Source organism: Pipra filicauda, unplaced genomic scaffold, assembly GCF_003945595.2.
Source record: "Pipra filicauda isolate LSUMZ 115617 unplaced genomic scaffold, ASM394559v2 scaffold320_size837821_pilon, whole genome shotgun sequence".
Lineage (NCBI taxonomy): Eukaryota > Metazoa > Chordata > Aves > Passeriformes > Pipridae > Pipra > Pipra filicauda.
In genome coordinates, this window is record NW_024104444.1 from 532,484 (window position 1) to 557,276 (window position 24,793).

The 24,793-nt window shown below is 40.2% G+C and overlaps 1 protein-coding gene across 1 annotated transcript in view; it reads right to left on the minus strand.

Moving 5' to 3' along the window:
• Positions 1–447: 447 nt before the first annotated feature.
• CHST9 (carbohydrate sulfotransferase 9) overlaps positions 448–24,793 on the minus strand; it is an 88,947-nt gene continuing 64,601 nt past the window's right edge. Inside the window, exons 6-7 of the mRNA XM_027731329.2 lie at positions 19,610–19,647; positions 448–2,675 (exon numbers count right to left, since the gene is read on the minus strand). Coding sequence (XP_027587130.1) covers positions 1,578–2,675; positions 19,610–19,647 — 1,136 coding nt within the window. The 3' untranslated portion in view covers positions 448–1,577. The remainder of the gene's footprint in view (positions 2,676–19,609; positions 19,648–24,793) is intronic.

Below are 24,793 nucleotides of genomic sequence, written 5' to 3' on the forward strand. Positions count from 1 at the left end.
TGCAGGTTTCAGGAACAACTGCATGCGTTGGTCAGACAGCATTTGAGGGAGGAGAGCGAAGGGGAATGTAGAAGGTACCTTTTCCTTTATAACCAGGACTGTGGGACTCTGGACATACCTGCCTCTAGGAAAAATCACCAGTACACATCCCACCCCATAGTAAGTATGGCCAGTCTTCACGAACGAAGATTTGGGAAAGGTCATTACCCTTCGAGCCTCGCAGTGGATTTCTTAGGTGAGACACAGTGTGCGCTGAACTGAGCCCACCCTTTAATCCTGAGGTTCATCTGCCGGGGCCGAGCAAGCTTGGACAGTGGCAGCGAGGTCCTCAGGACGTAGGTTTGTTTAGAGTGACCTTCTCTTAGATGGATGGCCTTACAGGGCTGACGAGCTCCATCTGCCCGGAGGGGTTCCCTGATCGGGAATCGAACCCGGGCCGCAGCGGTGAGAGCACCGCATCCTAACCACTAGACCACCAGGGGGCCCCATCCCACCCCATATAACTGAAGCATCCACCCCACTCCTGGGGTTTGCTGGCTGCTGACAAGGCAGGCAGGACAGCAAAACACAGGTGACTTCAGGAAGCTCTGGAGGCAGCACCAGTTTATGGGCTTGGGAGGCAATGGGCATACGCACCTTCTGTGTTAAAAATTCCTGGGAGGTGGGCTGATGATTGGACCCTGGCAGACCAAGAATGGTCACAGCAGTTGCATTGAGGTTGCTTCTCAGTACAGACCTTAGACTGTTCCATAGCTGGCACACTAAAACTTTGCCCTATCACCAAAAATGAAGACTACATTGAGTATTGGGACCACAGTATCCATGCATCATATGTAATGATGTACCCTCTGTAAGTTAAAATCTTAATTTTAATGAATGCAGCAGCTCTCTGAAAGTAGAGAAAATATGCGCTCTCTCTCATATTTGTCAGCTCCAGTGCATCAATCAAAATGGGGTAGTGGACTGGCACTTCACAGGCTTACCCAAATTTACTCTACTCATCAACTGAGCTTCTGTGTTATTTGTAGCTTGATGCATTTGTATTCAAGTGCATCCTTCAATTAAAAAAAATCAGGCCTAAAAATGGCTACAGTTTAATGGTAATCAAACAACGAAGCCTTGCAACTGAGGATTCTGCAAATATTTTAGAAAATTAGCCAATGCTTCTTTATTAATAACTGACAGAAAGTAAAAATACATTCAAAAGTTGTTTCAAAAACAATTTCTAAAGCAGACACACCAAAAAAGAATCACGCTACTCTGAATGTTTTCTTCTTAAAACATTAAAAGAACATTAGGTAAGATAATGCAACAGCTGGCTGAGCTACCATAGTGTAATCCACAATCGTAAAAGCAGCTTTTTCAGGCATTTTAGTGCAATTTATGCTGCTAACAGGTCTTCTTTTCTGTGCATTCTTATAATTTAATGCCAATTGATATCACTCTAGCTTATAAAATCCCCACTAAGTCAACTCCATTTAGCAGTAACTTTGTTTCCTTTCAGGGCTGATATCAAGGTAGTTGCTTTGAATCCCAAAACAATAAATATCTAATAGAAGCCTGAAGCTATTCTGGTGTTATACACTTGGTGATGTGTAATTGAACATTAAGTAATCAAGGTAATAGAAGTCATAGGTCAGCTGTCTCTCCTCCTTAGACAATTCCTTTAAGTATTGCCTCACTACTTCTGCACTTGTTCTCTCATCAGAGGAATGTCTGTCTTTGAATTTAGGGAACTTCAGATAGGCTGGAGCACCTACCAGCTGCAAAAAGTAATTGGCATCTTCTTCCAGGGTTTCAAACTTTCCTATAAAATCATAGTTGATGAGGCAGGGGTAGCAGAGCTTACTGACTTGCTCCCAATGAATGTCCATTCCTACTGGTCGATGGGAATCTAACAAATATTGGATAAACTCCTTGAACTTAACTCCTGATCCTGTTTTCAAAGCCTCTTCATCTGCATTATGTCTATACTTCTTAATTATTGCCTTCCCAAATACTGGATGGTAATAGCTGTTTGGATGTTCAAACTTATCCCTGAAGGCAGATACCAGTCTTTCCACAGGATCACGTACAAATATAAACTTGGTGTACATGTTCAAGCGTGTGTATATCCCTTTTAGGTCATAACTGTCCAGTTTCCTTAGGTGCTTTCCATAGTGTACATCATCATGGGAAATGTTGTGTGCTGAAGTGGCGAGTCCACTGAGCACCATGAGGACCCTTTTCCAATTGGAACAGCCTGCTTTTGGCACTTCACAGTACAGGACCTTGTGCCTGTCCTCCACGTAAATTCTTGACACCAGGTGTACCAGGTGGGTTTGCAGCTTCTTTCTGCTGTTGTACTTCTTACAGAAGTCATGCAGGAATGACCTGCGCTTTTCCTGCGTGCTATCTACATCCTTCCACCTGTTACCCTTGACTAACGTCTTGTTTAATGGGTGCAGTGCCGGGGGTAAATACACTCCTCTGAACCAGCTGAGAGGTGACTCGCTTGTCTTCTGCTGGTCAGGCAGTTGGCTCACCAAGGAGGCAGCTACCACACTGAAAGGGTCAGCCTTGCCCTGCCAGTGCTTGCTGCTTGAGACAGCCATCTCATGTTTACTGAAGCTCACGGGAGCGCTTCTGCTCCATAATGCTTCCCTTGGCATCCCCGGAGGTTGGAGTGTGAAATCCTGCAATCATGGAAAGGAGTAGAGCTTAGAGTGCAGTGACAGTCCAGCCCATTCATGTTGCAACAGCAGCAAGGTGGGTTGTGCTCACAACCAAGCCACATGTGGTACTAAAAAGTCTCTTCCGAAGCACTTGATCAACCCACCTAATTCTGGAACTAGCTGGGCTAAATTACTGACATACACACTTCTGAAGCTTACCTGTTAGCACACAGTAGGTCTTCCTACAAAAATAAATAGCTTGAGTCACACATTTTAAGAAATCAAAAATGATTCACACAGGGAGGCTGATAGTCCTGGTAGGGGTGGCCAGGTGCTTTTCTCCACCGAACACATTTTCCCCCATGACAACACTGTTTGAGGTGTGTGGTCATTCTATGGAGTGCACTGGCACAATCATAGTAACAGGTGCTGGATCTACTCCCACCACTGTGGTTTGGAGCAGGCCTTGTTCCCTTGTGGTGGTAGGGTTGACTAACCTAGGCCCCCTAAACAGCTGACATCAGTGGATTTGAGCATAGTGTAGTGAAAGACAAAATCCTCCCTCCAAAAAGGTCCTACAGACAGATGATGGAAATGGGATGCATTGGACTGTATGTACATACAGGTGTCTGCAGTGCAGATGCCTGTATCTGAGCCAGCTGCTTCAGCTGATAAGAAAAAATAGGTGCCTTTAGAGCCTATTCCATCTGACTTATTTAAACATCAACATTAATGACACCAACTAACTAAACATCAGCTAGTGACTCTGCAAAGAATGTCAAAACGTGAGACTTTCCTCTCAAACATCTCTTTCAATGTCCCTAGCCACTGTGCAATCCACAAACCGCAGGAACAGGAAAGCTTGCATCTGTGTTTTGCCATCAAATTCTTGTATCATGCAAGTTGACCAAAGAGTTTCTTGCAGTTTGAGTATTACTGCTCACTCATTCCCAAGTGGATTCTCATGTGTCTACAAAGGCTTGTAGATTTTTTTCTCCCCTCAGTAGGCAAGCCTGTTGCACTGGGACACCTATACAGCTGCTTATTTTCATTATACATCCGGAGATGGAGGATGCCAGTCAACAGGTTTTTAAATATCCTGTTGCAAATACCAGATAGCCAAATGGTTAGATGGACAGACATGCAGAGACTGCCTGCTTTCATAAGTCTAACTTTTTTTGAAATCTACATAAAAAGACTTTTCTATCATAAACTGATTAAACATTCACTGGAAAGTTGATTTGTGGACTGGCAGATCATAAGTGTGGATTTGGGGGGATGTGATAGCTCATAGGCTGATTCAAATAAGGCTGTTAAAAATTCAGACGAATAATGTAAGAAATGCTAATGAATGGAAAACAATTTGAGTTCCAGTTTGAAATAAAGCCTATGAAAAACAAGCTGTTGCAAGGCAAGTTAGCCTATGTTACAGTGTAATAATTTCCCATACAAAAACAAACCCAGGGGAGCAGGCTTTTCTGTACTGCTGCAAGCCACTGACAGGAAGGTCTTTTCTTCCACTGAACTGCTGAAAATTATTTTTGTATTGGTGAAAACAAATAAAAGAAGAGAGCCGTGCAGGAGTTCTACATCTGTGAGAGAGGGCATGTTGGTGTTTTTAGAGATGCAAAAGGATACTTAAATTAATTTGATTTCATGTGGTCAGATTTTCTGATATAATATTTTTTTTTATTTTCTGCCCAATATTATATTCTTTAAAACAAATGAAGCACATGTATCTGGAGATTTATCCCTTCTGCTTTAGGATGGAAATAATTCAGGAGCTTAGTTAGTGTATAACAGAAGTACTACTAGTAAACCAGGGTATGATTATGAGCCTAATGGGAATTTCAGCACCACAGTGAATGGCAAGGTGCCACTCTTACAAGTGCTACTGCAGAATACAGACTTGCAAATAAATAAATGTTTTTACCTTAAAAGGAAAACCTGGAACTTAAAAAGGTGAAATGAAAAGTATGGGATACACAGAAACCAACCCCACAATACAAGGGTCAACAGAAGTAGGAATAAAACTATAACAATGCTATAAAGATTGTAAATTCATCAGTGTGGCTCTGGGGAATTGAAAATTTAGAAAACAGTTTCCAGTGATACATGACTGTACTGGTGTTCCCCAATGCAGGGAAAACTCAAGAGAGGGCACCACCTTATGACTTCCCATAGTATGTCATCTGAATTTAGCAGTCTATTTCAGGACATATTTCAGTGCAAAGAAACTTAAAGCATTTGAATTTCAAACTGAAGCCACTAATAGGAATCCTACACTTCAGAGGAAAGTTCAGCCCTCTGAATTCAGCCTACAATCCTCAACTAGTGGAAGACGCTTTAGTTCCGCTAGGACAGGAGGGAAAAACACAGGCTGGCAGGTACATGGTCTTGACTTTGTTCCACTTCAAACAGTCTGTCTGGGATCTAGGACCAACCACAGGGGATAACCCAAGAGGGTACCAGAGGAGGATTGCATTTTAGTTGCAGAAACTGTGAGTGCAGTTGTAGGACTGCCTACTAAAAGATTTTTCATGGGATTAAAGACTTCAGAGAAGGATGTACAGAACTATTCAGAGAATTCTCAGTTAACACCCTAGAGGAACAACACATGCACAGAGGAAGTCACTTGAAAGGGGCTTCATCCTAGTGAGATGAGGCAAAAAAAGAAAGAATTTATTAGGAAAAAAAAGCCCCAAACAGAAATAATAAATAAAAAAAATACCTAGGGGGAAAACAATGGCCCAGGAAGTTTTGAGGACCAAAAAATTATCTAAATATGTAAAATACTATTAGTTGCTTCCCCTTTCCACTTCCCCTTCTCTTTGAGACACATATTCCATAGTGAATACAACACTGTTGGTTAGTAAATGTTTTTATAGTGTCCTTGCAGTAAATGCTGGCTGTAACTTTCTCTGTCTAAGAATGGGAATGGATAATGGATAGTGATATTTTCCAAAGGCATAAATGGCCGATACATTGCCATGGAAGTTTTCCAACTCAAAAAAGAAAAGATCAAACCTTCCTACACACTTGGCTGAGCAGCTAGGTTAGTACCTAATAAAAGTGAGATGAATGAAAAGATGAACGAAGCTTGGTTTTTGATGAGAAATATTTAACTAGAAAGTTTTCTTAGGAAACTAACAGAAACTATTTAATAGATGGTGCCATATTCTCTAAGCAAAACTACCTGACAGTCTGACACTTATGTGCATGAGAGAGCTGAAAGTCACATGCTCTGAAAGGATTTTAATGTTTTTTGACACTAGTCTTACACAAAATGAGGTGTCTTATTTGCCTTCCTCTTGGTGCCAGTGATTTTTCAATGCCCATTTTATGATACGTTAAAGATCTGAACATCTCCACGTTATACTGATTTTTGTTTTCACTGCAGGAACAGTAAAACAAGAAACCAGCAAAAGCAATGAACATTTTTTAAAAAATCCTTGTCTATTATATCTACATTCCTAACAGTCCATCTCACAAGCTGCTGAGCACCATTGCTCTGGAAAATGCCAGAACATACAGCAACAACAGGCAGCATGCAGATGATATCAGATACTAACTCTCAATCCAGATCTTTGCATGCAAACAGTCCTTACTAAACTCTTTGAGCCAAGTATCCAAGGAGAGGGATGTCCATTTATGGGTTTCCAAAGAGAAGCTAAGTTTGGGAACCAGCTGCCTGGCATGGGAGATGAACTTCATCTTGGAGTTACCTTGGACAGATCAAAGGCTGTCCTTGAGACATGCTGGCAACCAATGCACCAGGTTGTGTACATTTACTCTGAGAATTAAAATCCAGTGAAGTGTTGCACCTTTGCAGTAATTGTGCAGAGAGCCCTGTCCTCTGCTTGCATTAACACATTTGAAAGGAAGTTAAGAAAAGGCCATGAGTCCAATTTAGGAGAGTAGGCACTCTATCTCACTTTAGGCAGGCAGGAACTGAAGATGGATTTAAAAATTAGTTTAAATACAAGGAAAAAAATTAAAATTAATTTCAGAGTGTGTTAGTGTGGTGTTTGGCTACCAGCAGGCAACTAAGTGAAGCTGTTGAAACAAAAGGCATTTTTGAGTCATTAATTGTGTTCATGAGTTTTATTTTTTTTTTTTGACATTTTTATTGCTGGAGATTTCCTGCTCCTACCCATCCACAGAAAGATTTCTCCTCACTGTAAAAATAAGTAGCCAAAACCTTCTTTTATACATATTGAAGCTGTCCTTTCCTTTAATACCTTCACAAGCCAGTGGGGTAGAAGAGATTGACTACTGCCAAGAATGGTTAAGACTCATCCAATTATGCTTTGTGGTGATTTTACAATGCATGGGTGGGATCTCATCTAGACAGTTTGCAATTAGAGCAACTCACCATGCAAAAAGATAATGATGTATTGGAAAGGCTGATATTCCAGGGCTGATTTACAAAGATTTAATGGCCTGAAGTGCAGGCAGTGCTGTGTTTCCTAAATGCTTTAGTACTGGATATCCATTTTTACTAACAAGAATAATAAAACTAAATAAGTTCAACAGAAAATGTAGCACAAAGAATAGTGGAGGGAATAAATATTCTGTTTTCTAGTGTTTTTCTCTGCTGCCCAATAACTACATTCTAAGTATTAGTGATGTATGTTTTGGTTCTCGACATCTAGTTACTACATCTTCTCTCCTAAAACACCCTTCATGAAATAGTCCTCTAAGATGCTGCTTAGGAACAACTGCATGAGTCATGTAGGAAGACTGCTGTGCTCTGCTTTTTACTGTGGCTTGAGTTTGGCTGCTGCAGGTTTGAGTGCCCTGAGGACTCTCTCAGCACTATTATTCTAAATAGCTAATATGGGTGCTCTGCAAACACATGGATACTCAGAGATGATAAAACCTTCATCCTTTAAGTCAAAACTTATAAAAATTATTTAGAAGGTCATAATATTTGCTTTTTCTGACCAACTCAGACATACTCACAGCAACTTAAGCAGGAGAAGAAGCAAAGGCCTCCCAGTGAAGAAATGAAAAGATTTTGAAAGATATGCTTGGAGTATATAGTACTTACATCCCAGTCCTTTGGCACTAGACATGTTCAGCAGTGCCAAAGTTCAGCATAAACTGAGAGCACTGTATGAATGTATTTCTTCACATTTCTTCACATTGCTTCTTATGTGAAGATTGTATTATAATGATCATATAACTTCAAAACCTTACTTATTTACCTAGGATCTCTCAATAGAAAACTGACAGAGAAAGGGTCTTCTGAGACAAGGTTCATTTTCCAATTCACTCTCTGACTCTATAATGATCAGGGAGCACATAGAGATCAGTCTCTTAATTCAGGTTTTTAGCTGAAGGCAGCTTGAGTACCAGAGGATTATAAAACAAACATCCTCTTACTTGGATAGTAGGTATGTGTGAGTCTTTAAAAACTCTGAAACCTATAGTTTTGGCCTAAAACATCAACTTTTTCACTTAATGGTTGGATGAGTCTCTGAGCAACCTGATCTAGTTCAAGATGACCCTGCTTATTACAGAGGAATTGGACTAGATGGCCTTTGAAAGGTCCCATCCAACTCGAACTAGTCTGTGGTTCTATGACAACTGAGCACAGTTAGAAGAAGGACCATGATTGTGGCAAATGGCTCAGACTTGGTATGTAGCTAAATTTGAGGAAAAGTTTGCATGATTCCTATCTTCAGCAAGACAGTGAAGCCTGGATCTGTTACTACCTCACTTTAGCTGTACAAACATGTACAGCTGTACTTACGTATGTACATGTAAGTTTTCTTAAGTCTGCCGAAAAGAGAGATTATCCTTTACCTTCTTTTGTGATAGAAGGCTATTTGCAAAGCATAATTCAGAATGGCCATACTCTTCTACTACTATGCTACCTGAGCTAACATGTAAATATGATCAGAACGCTCTCATATCATAGCAGCTGTTTAGTGTAAAGTTAGCAATCTAAAAAACCCCCCTACAGGATGTCCCAAAGGAGACACTATCCAAGCTGACCACAAGGGACAGAAAATATTTGCTGATGAGGTGCTTCACCTTCTGTCCAGTGGGGATATATACCTCTTGATTCATCACTTGTGCTTAAAACAGCTAGTTCAGAGAAAGGCACTTCTAACCCCTCACTTCCCAGTGGAGTCATGAATTTTTGGCTTATCTAATTTATTCAGGGCATATCACTAATGCTACATTCCTCACAAGCCAGAGATGACACATGTATTCCTTGTGATCACTGCAAGTTTAGCAGAGGTAGTTCTGTCAGAGATACCTTGTGACTCATACAACAATTCCATTATGGAAGAGGAAGAATGAAACAACTGTGATTTGAACTTTCATTGTTCTTTCTGCCCTAAAGTTCTCAAAAACGCACAAAATAGCAACAAGCTTATCTTTCCTCTGAGTTAAGATCTAGGAATATTTTGTATGTAGAGTCATCAGTCCTGACAGGGAAGACCTTACTGTAACAGACACCTTATTTTCTATGACATATGTATCCCTAAAACACATGTACTTGTACCAAGCATTTCTAAGATTAATAAACAAGTTGAGGGGGGGAAAAAAAAAAAGAATATACCAGATACTCAGAACTTCCAGCAGACACTAAGAGGCAAACTTCATAGTTTACAGCTAAATTACAATCAGGTTCACAGAGATCCTTGTGAACTCTGAGCTAGACACAAATGAGAATAACTGATCATAGTAAGAAAAGAAAATACTACAGGTAGATATTAATTAACAGATACCAGTAAATTTAAATACTGCTTTTCAAAACACAGCTTTGTGAATCAGTGACTATTGTCCCTTGAATCTGTTAGCAGAAAGTTCAGCATCTCATTGCAGGGTGACTTGGAGTTATGGCAAGGACACTGACCAAACTAGTGAAGAAGGAAAGAGATTTTTTTTCTTTTTATGTGGTGTGGTCAAGTGTGAGCTGGTGTGGAAAAATTTGAAAGGAGAGCCTCAGTCCAGAAACAGTTTTGGAGAACAACCCACACGCACAGGCAGCGGGGAAAGTGGAGAGGCCCAGTGGGATAAGATAAACAGTAACATTGTCATGAGTATCGTAGTAGTCCCATCCCCATTTAATAAGGGGACAGGAGGAACCCATTTGTCTTTGACTGAGACCCTCATAGATACCTGACTCTTGGCTTTGCACAGAGCTCCCCTCCTTTCCCTGCCCTGTCTTCACCTACAGAAGCACAAAGTCACTCATGCTAATGAGGCAAGACAGTCTGCACGAGCCACTTCGACAAAGCTGATTCACATGGTCAGCAACTTGGATGAAGGCACTTAAGCTCTAATTTTACTCGCCGATTCTTGTTCAAATCCAGAATTAACTTTCTCCTGTTTCAGCCCTCACAATCAAAACATTTGGTTTCTCCAAAGAATGCTCAGAATGGGAAGGGCAAGAAAGATCAAGGCATGGTTAATAGAAAAAATACCAATAAAAATGCTATTATTATCAGAAACTAACATATAAGTTTGCATGACTGATTAAAGATTCACCAAGACAACTGCAACCAAGTATTGAAAATAAAAGCAACCACTCCACTCCCATATTACAAATAAAGAAATAATTGTCAAGGTCAATTGATGGTAATAATAAATTGGCTTCAGGATAATGCAATACTGATGTTGCTTCTCTTGCTTTCTGACAACAGTTTTATGGTGGTGGTTCCTTGCACTATAACTTACAGACTTGTAAATAAGCACAGAGCTACTGCAGCCCAGATACCTTGTGTTTGGACAGACTCTGCAGTCAGTTTGCATGGAGTATGTGTCTCTAGATGTGTAGCTCAGATGCATTGCTAACAAAAGGCAGATGCACTGCTAATAAATGGCAATTTTCAGATCATGGACCTCTTAACAATTGGTCGTATTTATCCCAACCTTCTCCCTATGCAATAATACTTGTTTTGGGTACGACTAAACTGGTGTGTTCAAACTGTTTAATTCTGAGGTCAGTCCTCCTCTGTGTTAATAAATCAGCCACTGTGGTCAGTGGCCAGAAATCTTCATCAACACTCACTCATTTTTCTACACAGAACAATCTCACAGCAATCTGAAATTCAAAATGGACTCAAACTTACCATGCAATATTAATTTTATGAAGATTACCCTTTCTGGGTTTCCACCACACTGACATAAAAAGTGCCTGGATTGGATCAGTCCTGCCAACACTGGGGCACACCTGTCCCCACAGAACAGGCCAATGAGGCTCAACCACCTCCACTGGGAAGTGATGAATAAGCAGAGGTTGTTTAAGATCTGGACTTGCGTTAAATTTAGGCACTTTGGTTTCCTTCCAAATTTGCCCCCCTGAAATGCAATGAAGATACAGCTACTGAAACAGCTGCTTAGATGTTTGTTCTCAGTAGCCAACGGTGGAGCTTGGATGCGCATTAAGACATTTGAAACAAAAATGAGGCAAAGAGCGTGTGTTATATGGGGAACCAACGTGATACTAAGGCTAGAGGGTTTTGAGACAGGTACCAAATCCTTTCCTCAATTTCTGCAAACATCAGGTTACAAACAAGCTGTTCAATGAGATGTTCTTACAAGCAGCAACACAAGTGGTAGTCTAGTTTTGGAGGAATTTCAATCACATTTCCCCGTTCCCTCTCTCCTTGGCCAGCACTCCCTGTTCCTGCCTGTGCCCAACTGTCAACAGTGGGCAATGTGGCAGCTTACCACCTGCATTCATGCCCTCTCCTGAAATGGATACAGAGTTGGGATACCAATGACTGCCTTCTCCCCAGCAAGGACAGTATTACCCCTCTGACCAGCCACCACCCCTCACATCCCTGAGATCTTCTCTTATAGTTGTGGCTATAGTTGTCCCTGGCTTCCAACATTACCGAGAGGGAGATAGTCTGGCAGCATGACTGGACAGGATCTCCCTAGGGCACCCTGGGCATTTACAACCTAAAGGGTAAAAACCAAGATGATGAAAAACTGTATTCCTTCCCCACAAAACCCACCACCCCCTTTAAGAAAAGAGACCTGAAATGCAATGCTGTGCTTCTGCAACATGGCAGAATTTCTCACATTAGTGGCTGTGGTAAGATTCACAGGATTTTTTTTCCTGGTAAACAGAATCCATTTCTATCTTGTCTGCAGGTAAATACACTTATCTTCCAGCACAAACGAGACATGTTGCTCTTTTAGAAATAATAAGAAAAGTCTCAAATGAAACTAGGTTCAGATGAAGAATATTAATGTATATTCAGGCATGAAGAATTCAATTTTCCCCAAACTGTTTTGGAAGATCTCTAGAGGTCTCAAAACATTTTCCCTTCAATCACAATTAGCATTCAATTCAAATTAGATTACTTTATTGGTAAATAAAAAAGAAATAGAAACACATAATGCATCCTAGGTTGGCAAATATCTCAAATATGTCTTTTCCTACATTTATACTCTTTAAAACAAATTCATGCGTTCATTTTTAGATAAAAATATTAATAGTTGATAATTGATTGCATTCATAAATTGATGTGAGAAAATAGGCTGTGAATTGACAAAGGGAATCATCCACTGTGCACTTGGTTCTTACACTGACTGAAAGGTAGCATACCCTATTTTTGCTGAATGGGGCAAAGTCATGTTTATTGTAGATGAAAGAAAATACCCTAGTTTATTCTGTAGCAATTTTTTGTATAGCTATCCATTTTGGTATGTATTAATCTGCAAGCAGTGTCACAGAGATAAATGTGACACCCAAACACTAAATAGTTCAAGCACCATCCCTCCTTGAAGCACAGGAACAATAAGACCAGCACTGTGATTAAGGGTGGGTGCACTGGCCAGAGCCAGAGTCCTTGGTTTTAAAATTTTGAGCAAGTCCCTTGACCTTCACACTTCATTTTTCCATGTCTGCAAACCTAGGAAAGACAATAATTACCTAGCCCATGTGAATATTGTGATTCCTACTTTCTGATTAACACTGGTAGAAAAACCTTGTCAATTTTGCAGAGCAAGAGGGGACAGAGAAATCTCAGAGTCAGGATTGCAACTCAACTTCCTAGCCCATGCTGCCCTTCCTTGCTCAAACCTCACACCATTTCTTTCAATACTTCTGTTGAGCGTTCAAATCCATTGCATACTCTAATGTCTGTGTTTTTTCACAAAAAGAATCATTCTTCATAAAATTTAAGATATTATTATCTTCAGACACTGCATGTATGTTCCTGTCTATACAGCCTCAGAGACTGTTTCCTCCGCAAGGGGCTGAAAAGGTTCTTACATAAAAGTCTCTACTGTTCTTATTCAAATTATAGTTCCTCCTTTATTTTTTTTTCTGAGATTCACCATCTTGGTACTATATATTATGCAGTAATCAATGAATGACTGCTATGTTATCCGAACTTGAAGGTTCAGAGGATGGTATCAGAAGCAGACCTTATGAGCTTGGAAGAAAGAAAACTTTACATGTAGGGGGAAACTGAACGTTTTTCCCAACTGATTTTCATATCTTTTCATATACCAGATAAAAAATGAAAATTTAATTTTAAAAAAAGCAACTTCCACTTACTGATAAAATATGCAGGGGGAGAGGAAGGATCCCACAGTCAACCAGACAGTGCTCTGAGCTGTCTACCTCAGGGATATGCATGTAGACAAGTGAATGCCTAGCGGACATGACCAAGTGGCCCGCCTAGCAGATGAGGGAAATGCTGTGGATGTAGTCTACCTGGACTTCAGTAAAGTCTTTGATACTGTCTCCTATGGCATTCTATGGAAAAGCTGTAAGTGTACAGTTTGGACAGGTGTACTCTTTGCTGGTTAAAAACTGGCTGGATGGGTAGGCCCAGAGAGTGGTGGTGAATGGTACCGCATTCAGTTGGCAGCCCGTCATTAGTGGTGTTCCCCAGGGCTCAGCGCTGGGGCCAGTCCTATTTTATATCTTTACTGATGATTTGGGTGAGGGGATCGACAGCATCCTCAGTAAGTTCGTGGACCATACTAAGTTGGGTGGGAGTGCTGTTCTGCTGAAGGGCAGGAAGGCTCTACAGAAGAATGTGGATATGCTGGATCGATGGGCCAAGGCCAATGGTATGAGGTCCAATATGAGGTCCAATAAAGCCAAGTGCTGGGTTCTGCACCCCATACAGCACTACAGGCTGGGGGCAGAGTGGCTGGAAAGTGGCCCAGCAGAAAAGGAACTGGGGGTGCTGGTTGACAGCAGCTGAACACGACCCAGCAGTGTGCCCAGGTGTCCAAAAAGGTCAATGGAATCATGGCTTCTGTCAACAAGAGTGTGGCCAGCAGGACCAGAAAATTGATTGTTTCTCTGTACTCAGCACTGGTGAGGCCACACCTCAAGTCTGTAGCAAGGAAGACTTTCCATGGTGGACGAGGATCAGGTTAGGGAATATTTAAACAAACTGGACAGAAACAAGTCCATAGGACCTGATGGGATGCACCCATGAGTGCTGAGGGAGCTGGAGGATGTCACTGTGATCCTATTCTTGATTATCTTTGAAAGGTCATAGTGATGGGGGAAGGTTCCTGAGGACTGGGAAAAAGCAAGAGTCACTCCTATCTTCAAGGAGGGCTGTTAGGAGCATTGAAGAAATTACAATCTGGGGGCATGACACAGCAGGGAACTATTCTTCCTCAGGTGCATATACTTTAATGAACTTCATGAGGTTTTTGTTTGTCCATTTCTCCACTCTGTTGAGGTCCCCATCTGGTGTCTCAACTCCTCTCCCAGGTTTGGTATCCTCTGACAACTTCCTGAAGGTACACTCCATCCCATTATTCTGGTATGCAATGATGAAGTTAAATGGTACTTTATTAGGCTGTGACCCCTGGGGCTGTGGGCTGTGACCACTGGTGACTGGCCTCCAGCTGGATTTCATGATGCACAGATTCATGAAAGAGAAATCAATGCTTGACCAGTCTGATAGCCTTGTATGATGAGATGATTGCCTCAGTGGGTGTGGGTAGAGTACTAAAGCTTGTTTATCTCAAATTTACTGAGGCTTTTGGCACTGTCTCCCATAGCATCCTAATGAAGTACACGTTAGGTAAGTGTTCAGTGAGTTGGACTGAAAACTGGATGAACTGCTTAGGCTTACACAGTTGTGCATAAAATCCAGCCAGAGGCCGATAACTAGTGTCCCAGAGTCAATGGTCCAAAAATTGTCCCAGACTCAATGGTTCAAAAATTGTCCCATATCTTTATTACTGACCTGGATGACGGGACAGAGTGTACCCTCACCAATGCCGCAGGCAATACGAAATTGGAAGGAGTGGCTGATATACCAGAGGGTTATGCTGCCATTCAGAGGGAATACAACGAACTTGAGAAATGGGTAAACAGAAACTTCATGAGATTTGACAAGCTAGAATTTGAAGTCCTGCACCTGGGGAAGAACAAGCCCAGGAACCAGCACAGGTTGGGGGCTGACAGCTGGAAAGCAGCTTTGTAGGAAAGGACCTGAGGGTACAAGCTGACTGTGAGCCAGCAATGTGCTCTCATGGCAAAAAAAGGTCGAGAGCCTCCTGGGTTGCATTAGGCACAGCATTTCCAGCAGATCGGGAGAGGTGATCCTTCACCTTTGCTCAGCTCTGGTGAGACACAGATACACCAGGGGTGACGTGTCCAGTTCTGTCTCCCATGTCTCCCAGTGCAGGAGACATGGACATACTCCAATGAGTACAGTGTATAAATGGACACGGATGTAGACATGCTGGAGTGAGTTCAGTGAAGTCCAACAAGGTATTTAAAGGTTCTGACATACAAGCAGGGGTCGAGAGAGTTGGTGCTGTTCAGTCTGGAGAAAGCTTAGACTGATCTTATAAATGTATATAAATCCCTGATGGGGGGAATGTGGGGGGTGTGGGAGACTCTTCTCAGTGGTGTCCAGTGACAGGACAAGAGCCAGTGGGCACTAACTGAAACACAAGGAATTCCACCTAAATATGAGAAAATATTTTTCTACTGTTTGAATATTGAGCACTGGCACAGGCTGACCAGAGGTTGTGGAGCCTCCATTCTTGGAAGTATTCAAAATCCAGCTAGACACAATACTGGGCAAACTGCTCTAGCTGACTCTGCTTTGAGGAAGGGGTTTAGACAAGATGATGTCCAGAGAGAGAGGCCTTTCAACCTCAACCATTATGTGACTCTGAAGCACATGAAAGTGAAATAATAGCACACTAAACAAACTGAACTAAAGGCATAAGCTCTCTTGTAGATTTTCAAACTCCTAATTTTGGCCTAACAAAGTAACTGGGAAAACAGAACCAAGGGGGACACATATTAGATAACCTCAGTGTACTTGGAAGCTGGCATACTGGACTGAAGTTTTTGTAGCTAGGCCAAATGAAATGATGAAGGGGATAAAGGAGAGTACTGAAGTAAACTACAGCACTGCACAAGGGTAACCAAGGAGTTTAGACTGAACTGTGAAGTTTTTGCTCATATTAATATAGATTTATTATACCATGAGTGTACCTGAAGTACCCTTAAGGTCACAAGTCATTCCTCAGCATTGTCTGTGCAACACACTCACATTGTCATTTAACAGTCGTTTGAGTTGCTTTTCACTTCTTTTCTTTGGCACAAGGTGTATATATACTGACAGTACTTCAGTGCTGCAGTTACCCCTGGTCCAAGCTCTAGTAAGTATATTGCCTCATCACAAATCTTTCTGCATTGCTGGTTCCCCAACCCCACATGCAGAAGGGGGAATGCTTCCTGAAAGAGATCTTAAAAGACTAAGAGATGGATGTGCCACTGCAAGAGAGCCTGCCTTGACAGAGCTACTTAAGGGCAGAACAGTGGGATAGATATTGTGGAGCCCTCTCACTAGCCACCTGACCTGACATGCAGCTTCACTGTAGAAGAGACAGGCTCAAGCCTGAGCTCAAACACAGCTGTGATTTTAACCCAAGAGTCTGACTGTGCAAACAACTTGAACTTCTAAATCCAAGTACACATATTCTTGTTAGTCCTTCATAGATTCAGAGGCACTGGAGAAAACTGTATGTAGAAGTGGACATTAAGACTGCAACACAAACAAATGTGAGTGGTAAGGAGTGTATAAGGATGAAACACAAAAGATTGCCTTCAGATACATTTTGTTTGGCGGTCTGCAGTGTATTGTTTTGACAAGACTGTTACACAGGAACTCAAGGTTTCTTCTTGTTTCCTTGCATCTTCCTCAGCAGTGGTTAACATATTACAGCTAATCAGGCTGTACATTGGTGCCAGAATTTACCCTGAAGTTGCAAAGGTAGTTAAAAACAGATATTGAAAAGCAGAGCACATTCTATTTCTGGTTGACTGCTGGTGTTAGATGACCACTGCTGTTAAAGGAACATGCATATATAAATGACAAAAAAGGTGTTTGAGGAAAATGAGCAAATGCTTTATGATCAAAGAGAACAAAAGTTAGTGAAGATGATAACTGTAGTGAAAGGTTTCTGGAAGCAGATACTACCTTAGTGTTTCATCTACGTTGTGTTTCACTAAACTTTGCTTAGGCTTTAGAGAGAGCTACGAACCACACAGAAACCACAGTGGTCTTCAAGACGTGAGAGGTTTCCAGGTATGCACAGACAGCCAAGGGTTTACCCAGTAGATCACTGGGACAGCAGCTTTATCATTTCCCCTTCCCCTCTCTGTTTCACTCACCTCTCAACAAGATATTTCCTGCTACTTGCCCCTTTGCACTCTTGCTCCTCTCAAATTGTAACATCATTCATCTTCCGTGTAGACACTTCTCCCTAACTTAAATTTCTGGCAGCCAGTTTAACTCACTGTTGTTGAACCAACTTAAAGGGGACTACAAGACCTCAAGCCATATAGGTATCTTATCCTGCATAAAACATTTTAAATTCAGAATTGAAAATAAACAGAATCCTTCCATGAGAGGTATTCCATTAGGATTAGCCCCAGTTCAAATCTTTTTACTGAAGTAATAAAAGGACAAATCAAATATGCAGTGCCTCTGCAACTGTGCCTCAAATTATAGACTTCAAAATGAAATTGAGTCCTGTTCTGAAACATTCTTCCATTTCTTGGAAGTTCAAAGGAAGTTTATATAGAATGGGACATCACCAGCTTCATTAGAATCCATTTTAAAGTCAATGTCCACTATTTTTTCCCAAATCAACCTTTTACAGCTTTTTTTAGATACATCCTCAGAGTATCAAGACAATGAAGTATTCCTACAAAAGGCGATGTTCTTAAGTTAACCGCAGAGAGACAGAGCAGGTGAGCAATTCCAGGAGGGCAAGGCAGTGGCATGCGGGAAAAGCCCAAGACTGGATAAACAAAGTGCAGCACCTGATCCACGTCTTGAAACTGAGACAAATGTCTTTTTCATCACAATACACTCTTCCTCAGAAAAGGGCAATGGCATCAACAGAGCTGATTTTGTCACAGAGAAAAGGTGCAGAATTAGGTCTCCTATCAATAACTCACAGCCCTGCCAATGGAGCCTCAAGTCGTGTTTTAAAAAAGTGCCCCCCCTTCTGGCCAATAAAGACTCCCAAAAGGGGCTTTGCAAGATATTTTGGGCTAATTTAAAAATGCAGTTCAGTTTATAAAAGTTAATTAGACTTGTTCTAAGACATAAACTCTCAGTCAAAGCACAGAACTTCCACTGAATTTCAAAATATTTCTACACTTATTTAAAAAAGTGAAGGTTTTCCTTTGCTTATGCAATGCTATATTCTGGGCTAAATGTATCTATCCATCAATTTCTTAAGATAATAAGAAAGTTGTAACAACTCTGAGTGTTATTTTGTGTCACAGGACCAGGCTTCCCATAAGCGTTCAGATGTGCAAGGGCTTACTTCGTGAGGAGTGGTGCCAACTCAGGCCACTGAAAGTGATAAAGTGACATCTGTGCCATGCTCAGCCATGCCAGGGGAATTGCTGTTAGCCCCAGACCAGGATGCTTTAGGTGGACTAAAGCACTAACCTGACTAACTGTCAGGTTGGTGGTTCATAAAGGTGATCAGTTCACAGACAGTAGTGATGCAATGACGCCAATGCCTCCATTTATATCTTGGAAGGAAGGCTACTGAAGGGACAGTAATTGTTGGAATACAAATATTTTAATGACAGCTTTTTAAGTGACTTTTCAAAATAAATCTCATGAACAATCCAGATACTCATTTATATGCCATCTGGATAACAGCATTCAGCAAGAGGACAAGAAGCCAAAAAATGACAAGCAAGCTCACTGCTTCTGTACGAGTCAGGTCCTTTCAATCTGCAAGGACACAGAATTGAGGAGGGTAAACTCTGGGTTTTCTCCTCTCTTTCTGGATAAGATTTTTTTTAGTTTAATTCCTGTATCTTTTTCCCGATGTTGAAATCATAAATTACAATATATAAAGTTATTTTTTTTCTCCTAAGTAGTTACTCCTAACTGATACAGTACTAAGGACAAGATGGAAAATGCCTCTACAAGCAATGTCACAGTTTAGTGCAGCCTCAATGAAAATTCATGGAAGAAATAACCTAAGCAACACTGAAATACACTGCTTACATGTGCTGTTCAGGTATTTTGTATCAATAGTTTTCTGCCTTTTGAAAAGGAGTACTAGCAAATAACAGAAATATTACTTTTTGTTTTGTTTTGTTTTTTTGTTTGTTTGTTTTGTTTTGTTTTTTTAAAAAAGCATAATTCTGTGCTACAAAATTTGGTACCAGTGAACAAGTTATTTCTGGGCTTTGTCCTCAGCATCAACATATTGAGAAGTAGATGACTTAAATTGCTTAAATGGCAAATCTTAGGTTTAAATCAAAACAATGGCTACTTTTGTTAATTCAACATATCTTCAGAGCCAGTCAGTAGTCTGACGCATGCTCCTTAGCACATCTGCATTGTTAATATTAGCATATCCTGTGGATTTCTGCCTTTTAATTGCTATAACTCTTCTACGTGAAAAATTAAGTAACAAAAAGTATGAATGTTTCTAAATACCTGATTAATTATCTGTTGCTGCAGCTTTTTTCCAGACTCTGAAAGAGAAAGAAAAGAATTAGTTTGTACATATTTTAATGAAGACGATATTGGACATGTCACTATCAATATACATGGCAGAGAAGAATAAACAGTGAATTAATCAAAAAAATAATCAAACCTTATAATTAAGAAACAGAATTTAACATGTAGAAACTACTTGAAACTTCAAAATGGAAATCTACCTAAAATAAAAGAAACACAAGCCCCTCTTAATCAAGATGTGATAAAAAGATAATTGATATAGGGTAGCCAATCTTGCTAAGCTGGAACCACAAAGAAATCACAAAATTTAAAGGGGAGGCAACAAATTTCAATTATGTGCTATGGAGCATCTTAATATAGTGAGAGTGTACTATGTGGAGAAACTGGTAACATCCAGCTCAAGATCTGACCACTGGAGGAGGAAAGCAACTTCTGCCATTACCTTAAAATAAAATTACATGTCTGTGTCAAGACTGAGATTCGGCACCAGCTGGCTGAAGTGAGAAATTCTATCCTGATAATATCACAAAGCGGCAAGTTCAGTGATGGTTTTGTTTCCTTATTCTGGCCTTCTTCCGCAGCATCCTTCAGTGTGCTCCTGGAGATATAATCAGAACCTGGACAATGCACTGCTTTCTACAGCTGTCTGGGACCCTGGCAGCAAGGACACCTAAAAACTATTCTTTTCTTTTTGACCAATTTTGTCTCTACTGCTCCCATGCACTAGATGTCAAAAGGGCAGCTGGTATCAATTACCTTCCCTTTGCTATTGGAGACCATCCACACGTATTGGGGAAAGTCAGGCATTTCACACTTGCCTATCCAGCTAGGCTACGTGCACCCAGAGGGTTTTTAAAAATAATAATGATAGGAGACACGACTTACAACCTGTCAGTACCACTACTAACTGTCAGGGGAGACTGCCTAGCATGGGTGGCTGCCACCTCCAGCACTGGAAATGATACTCCCTTTCAACAGAACTTTTCCATACTAATATGTGTGGCACAAACAGAATTTTTAAAATGAGGTGTAAATATATAAAGTGTTAAAATACAGTATAAAGACTCTATTTAAAGGAGAATTATCTTCCCTACTCATCCCTGAGACTACTACTCTTTTCAATGAAAGCATTATAGATAATTCAGATAAAGATAATTACTTTAGGCTATATTATAAGATTGTCTCTTATGATAATTACTTCCTGCATGCTTGTGTTGTGTTTTCATTTGCTAAATATAAAAATTATCCTTTTTTTTAGCTAAAAACCCTCTACACAACTATCATTTAGGGGAGATTTCTTAAAATGTAGTCCCTTGTTCACTGAGTTCATCTTTGGGAGAAATAAGATTTATTCTTGTAACTAATATTTTAACCAAATAGATTGTTGGTAATAGAAGATTAAAGGAGTATGTGTTTTTAGCATTCTCTAATGATATACAAGTTGCTAGGAAAGCAGTGTGTTTGAAATCTCTGGTTAGATCAACACTATTTTGCTCAAAGGTTTGTGGACTTTGAATACTGATGCTTTCCTGTTTCCCAGTACATTTGTTTTTAGGCTATTTTGATTCACTTTAAAGGAATTTTAATAACTTTCTGTTGACAGCATGGACAGCTGGTCTTGAGAATTAGTGAAAATTCACTTGCTGACTGAGGAAGGAAGTGACATCAATGAGTTTCTAAAGTCAGCCCCCAGGGAAAAGTGTGCTCCACGAGAGTAGCCTTTCATGCCATTGTATTTCCAGTGATGCCTTGAGATGCAAATTGCATTATCAATCAAACTTATGGTTTCTACCTCAGACAAATATAAAAAAAGAACACAAAGACTGTGAAAGACCTTTGCAGCCATTCCTGACACTGCTAAGAAAAAGGTGAAGAGGAATTTATGATAGTTCTTTCCTTGTTCTCTCTTCTTTTGGTGATTTAAATGTAAGTATCAAGGAAAGGGCAGTTGCAGAAGTGTCTGTATGATACGACAGCAATGGTAACATGGGTTAAACAGGACAGAGATTTACTAGGCTGTTAAGGTTAGAAGAGAGATCAAATTCAAGGTCACCAGCAAATTGAATACTGTGTTCTCCATTTATTCGCTAGATGATCCTTGTCCTCATCACAGAATAACTACGTGAATTTGGCATAGTCAGCACTTGTACTCAGAAGGGACCAAGGTCTGTAATAACAGACATGCTGCAAATTAGGGTGGAAATATATTGGCACCATTATATAGGGAAGTCTGCAAAGTCCTGGCCTGTTTTGAAGAAACATCACGAAAAGCAGTGAAAAAACCAGAACAATATCTACAGTGCTGAAGGGGAATCAGCTTCCAGCTGCCAGTGACTAACAGTAGGGCAGAAAGCCATTGAAACTAGGCAGAATTTTGTTTGTCTTGTTTTGTTTCGGGTTTTGTTTGGTTTTTTTGGGGTTTTTGTTTGTTTGCTTTTTAAATCCCCAGAATTCTCCTACAATGACTCTGGCCCTCTCAATTTCGAGAAGGATGTTTCTGTCTAGGCGCTGTGTGATCACTTGTGGTGACCATGGACATTCACCAGAGGGATTAAAGAAACTCCACTGAAAAAAGTGCTCCAAATTCAAAGGACATGAGGCAATGGGACACTGATGAAACGAGAATTGTCAGAACATGTCAGCCAGTCCTACAGGCAACACCTGCGTCAGTCTCATGAAATGCAGGTAATACTTCACACTTGCAAGAAGCTTCATTTCTGGCAGATGTACATATCCTAAATTTAAAATTTATGACAGTTTTTCCTGAGCCACTGCAATGAGGTAGCAGCTTATGCAAGAACATCAAACAAACCAGGAAATTTACTGCCATCTGAAAACTTACGTGGAAGCTGCCCAGTAGATAGCTGGTGTAGCCAAGAACATACTTTCCACAACTCAGACTGCTTGTGAATGGCTTGCTCTTCTGCTATATTTCTTCTGAAACTCATTTTTCTACCTGTCCTCTGGCAAACTGTTCCTAAATGGGCTCAATAGTACCACTTGACCAGCCTCAAAAGCACAAGCAAATCAAAAGGCCTTAATTATAGTCAACTACAATTGCTGCAACTTCATGATTCAGAAGTTGTATTTACTAGTATAAACTACGATTCTTATTTGCTGAGGCTGTGCTTTCGTGCTATGCTAACTGAGGCTAAACTGCTGCAACTGGATTCCAATGATATTTCTGCATCAGTACTGGAAAACATACCTCTCCCAATTAATTTTTACTGATTTTTTTTTTGTCTCTCTGCTTGCAAAAAGTGTAATGGATGGTTGACTGGTTGAGATAAATGGCCTTCTTGGGTTGACCTCAAGCTATATCACTTAAAAAAATATTACAACAAACATTGTTTAAAAATTTCTCTGTATTTTCATTCCCTAATTAGTATATTAATTCCTGTTTCCAGGGCAAGTTGGGTTTTTCAATATTTTTTTTTTTGTTGCTTGTCCTTATTATAAGATCATCTTACTGAGAGAAATAACATATGTTTTCTAATGTAACTGACAACTGCAAGAAATGAGAGTGTGCCTTAATTGCTGTTGTCACCAGGAATGGCAACACTGACTCCTCAGCCTTACGCACACAACCTACACAGAGAACAACATGTAATTATGCACACTATGCCCTGCTTACCTCCATACAAAGGAATGTGATATTTGTGCAGGTTTACAGATTAATCTGCTGTAATTCCCTTTAATGTTAAACTACTTCCAGCTCAAATATAATTAAGATCACCAGGTACAAAAGATTCAGATTGGAAATATGAGTACACTCCAACAGAACAAATAACAGCTTGATGCTGTTTCTTATGTTCAAACAGTTGGATACATTAAGGATTTTGACAGCATGTTTGTTCCCTAAGTATGTAGATGAAAAAACAAAGGTTTCAATTCAAAAGGCAAAACACTACTAACTGTATTTAATTAGAGAGCAAAATCCCTTAAATATACAGATCTGCCAATTTATGTGACATGACTGCTACAAGACCTAGCAACGAAGGATTTTAATTTTTTTTCCTTCCAAAAATCAAATCCCAATTTATAATTCAAGCAATGTCAATAAAATAAAGGCTTTAGAATAAAAAGTTTGCTTCCTTAAGTCTTCAGATAATTCTACTCCTATTTGTGGCATGGCAGCAAGGCAGGAGACGAACAGAAGTTTTGGGTCTGTCTCCCTGTTCTCAAGTATCTGAGGGTTTCCAAGCAGGCTGAGAAAAGTGTGGAGATCTCAGAGGGCAAAGGGGGCCCTCAGCCTTGCTCTGAAACAGTAACATGCATAGTCTGACACAGATATCACTTAACTTCAAGTGGGAATGGTATTACTAAGAAATCAGTTGTGAAGAGGGAATTTTATGTTCTAATATCAATTTAATTTTGTTTTTCCACTTTGTGAGACAAACACACACTAACAGCTTTGTATTTTACTTTATGTTTATAGACTTAAATAAACACATATGCAACCTATTCAATTATGATCCACCCCACTTTCATTACTGGTGTCCTAATCAACCAGAGCGGATTTTGAGAAGTAAAAGGAAACCAAAGCACTCATTTGTGATAAACTTCTGCAGCAATATCCCATGGCACTCGAGCCTGAGGAAGAAACACTCAGAATTGTTTTTCAGACTTATAACAGACACGGTGTGACACCAACAGATTATCCCCTGTGAAAGCCTGAAACTTGGCATACAAAGATTAAAATATTTAGGACAAAACCATACATTTCCTATAAATTATTGGCAGAATCTCAGAGGTCTGTAAGCATCTCCTTCTTCTTCTAACAAGGAATTCAGTAAACTGAAAGTGCTCATTTATAGCATTGCCTTCAAAACCTAGTTTAGCTTACTTTTGTACCTCTGTGATAATTATGCAACTGAATATGCTTACAGTGGCCTAAAATATATTAATCACATATTCTTGGTATTGCATAATCCTTCTCAGTTGTCACAATGCCAACTCATAAGTTGCCCTGGCAGTAGGAAACATAAAAAGAAACCCAAGTTGATACTGATTGAAGCAAATGAAGGAAAGTTGGCCATCTCAAAACACTGAAACTCTCACAGCATTCCAAGGTCTCCCTAGCTAATTTTTCGTGATTACTTTTGATATGAAAACAGACCTTTAATTGTCAGTCTCTAATAAGGATGCAGAACTGTTCCC